The sequence below is a fragment of the Corylus avellana genome, chromosome ca11 (genome assembly GCF_901000735.1).
Source record: "Corylus avellana chromosome ca11, CavTom2PMs-1.0".
NCBI lineage: Eukaryota > Viridiplantae > Streptophyta > Magnoliopsida > Fagales > Betulaceae > Corylus > Corylus avellana.
In genome coordinates this window covers 5822284-5824492 of record NC_081551.1, presented here as the reverse complement: position 1 = coordinate 5824492, position 2209 = coordinate 5822284, and the positions used below count along the sequence as shown (strand labels likewise).

At 36.4% G+C, this 2209-nt stretch overlaps 1 protein-coding gene across 1 annotated transcript; it reads left to right on the top strand.

The window, feature by feature from the left end:
* Positions 1–748: 748 nt before the first annotated feature.
* Positions 749–2003, top strand: LOC132165865 (zinc finger A20 and AN1 domain-containing stress-associated protein 6-like). Its single transcript, XM_059576557.1, has 2 exons — positions 749–902; positions 1023–2003. The coding sequence occupies exon 2, from the start codon at positions 1289–1291 to the stop codon at positions 1775–1777; it is 489 nt and encodes a 162-aa protein (XP_059432540.1). The 5' UTR covers positions 749–902; positions 1023–1288; the 3' UTR covers positions 1778–2003.
* The last annotated feature ends 206 nt before the right edge of the window (positions 2004–2209 follow it).

Genomic DNA, 2209 nt, shown 5'->3' with positions numbered 1-2209 from the left:
ATTTAAGATTATTATTATTGACTTTTAATCTATTGGTGATTTTAAAAGTCATGAGAAGATACAAGAAGAACACTAAAGAACACCTAGCATTTCCTTTTTAAAAATAATTTTTGTTGTTTGGTTTTGAAGAGAGGAATTGTTGATAGAAAATAGGGAAAAGTCCACTTAACCCTCTTAAACTACTACCATAATGACAATCTACCCCCAAACCATCAATTGCGACAATTTACTCCCCAAACTACTAAAACAATGACAATGTACCCTCAATTTTAACAAAATGACAAAATTACCCTAACTAAAAAAAAACGAAAATTTAATTTTTTTTTTCAAATTTTAAGGGTATTTTTGTTTTATTGAAATTTATATATGGGTAATTTCGTCATTTTGCTAGCATTAAGGGGTACATTGTCATTGTTTTGGTAGTTTGGGAGTAAATTGTTATAATTGATATTTTAGGAAGTAGATTGTCATTGAGGTGATAATTTGAGCGGGTTAAGTAGATTTTACCTTAAAAAATATTTTACGAATTAAAAAAAATGTAAATTATTTTATTATTAAAAACAGAAAATATGTTTTAATTGATCAAATATTTTAAAGAGAAACAGAGACAATATAACCGGGTCAGCTGGAATGAAGGAAATTTACAAGTCCACGTGCACCCAAGCAGCAGCATCCACGTCAATGCACCCTTTGTATAAATTTTTATTTCTTTTATTTCTTCTTTCTTCTTTTCTTTTTTTAGATCGCATAAAAATTTCTAGCTTCCCAACATCATCATCTTTCTTCGAACTTCGAAAGAAGTTCCGTCTCAGAGACCGAACCTGAAGACTCTCTCAGGCTTTCTCTCTATCTCTCTCTGATCAAACGGCCTCTACTAAGCAAATCAGAGCCGTTGATTTCAGGTCCGTAGCATCGAGATCTAAAACCCCCCGCGAAGTTTCGCGCTTTACTATCTGTAATCTTAATCGAATTTACTTGTTCTTAATTTTGGGTTTACTTGTTTCATGGACTTGATTTGCTAGGTCATGAACGGTCTCCAACTGAGTCGACCACCGAAACGAACAATTGGGTAATTTCTGATCTGAATTTCTGTGAAATTGCATGAATTTCGGTCAAATAAGTGTTTTGGGCGAGCTTTTGAGCATTGAATCGGTGGTGATTGAGTTCTTGGGTTAAGTAATTAGGGTTTAGCGCTATTTGAATTTGAAGTTTGTTTATCAAATTGGGATTTGAATTTTTTGGAATAATTTCGGGGGTGTTGTCTGGTTGGGAATTTTGTGGACTAATAATGGAGCAAGAATCACAAAAAAAGAAGGTTGATGAGATGGGCCGGGAGCCCTCGAATGCGCCCATTCTTTGCGCGAATGGTTGCGGATTCTTTGGGAGCGCAAGCACTAATAATTTTTGCTCCAAATGCTACAAAGACTTCGTATTAAAACAAGCAAATGAAAATATAGTTGTGGAGAAGAAAGTGGGTGATGAACAAAATGTGGAGGATAATGCTCAGGTTGGAGGAGGGGTTGTGGAAGTGAATGAGAGTCGAGTGGAGGAAGGGGCTCCTTCAGGGAATCCTGAAAAACTACCTGCTAATCGTTGCAGTTTCTGTAGGAAGCGGGTTGGGCTGACGGGGTTCAAGTGTAGGTGTGAACTGACGTTTTGCTCGCTGCATCGCTACTCCGACAAGCACAATTGCATGTTCGATTACAAGAGCGCGGCGCAGGATGAGATTGCGAAGGCGAATCCGGTGGTGAAGGCGGACAAGATTGAGAAGATATGATGGTTATGGTGAGTGGCTGGAGAAATAGTGGCTAGGTGGTTGCCATTTGCTATAGGAAGTACAGTTGAAGGTACTTTGATGCCCTAGGAAATAAGTTCTATATTGAATGTTTTTCATGCTTGATATGTACAGTTTGGTTTATTGTGGTCTCTCCAATAATAATATTTGGTGTAAACCATTTAGATTTATTTATGAATTAGTGATTTGCAATAATTCTTGAATTCCATTGATGTTTATCTGTTTTTTTTTTTCTTTACCTATCAAAAAAAAAAGTTTGGTTGCTCCATGTGTTATTGTGTTGGGCCATTGCTATGTTGTGGTAACTTTGTTTAGAAAATGATAAGCACAATTGCCCCTCCTAGTTAGTTGCAGCGGTGAGGATTTGGTTTCTAAAGAAGAATGCTTGTTTTCTCAGTCCAAATTCCTCTTAGT

What these genes read in the sequence shown, in the direction of transcription:
- LOC132165865 (XM_059576557.1), top strand. Translation starts at nt 1,289, where the DNA reads ATGGAGCAAGAATCACAAAAAAAGAAGGTTGATGAGATGGGCCGGGAG.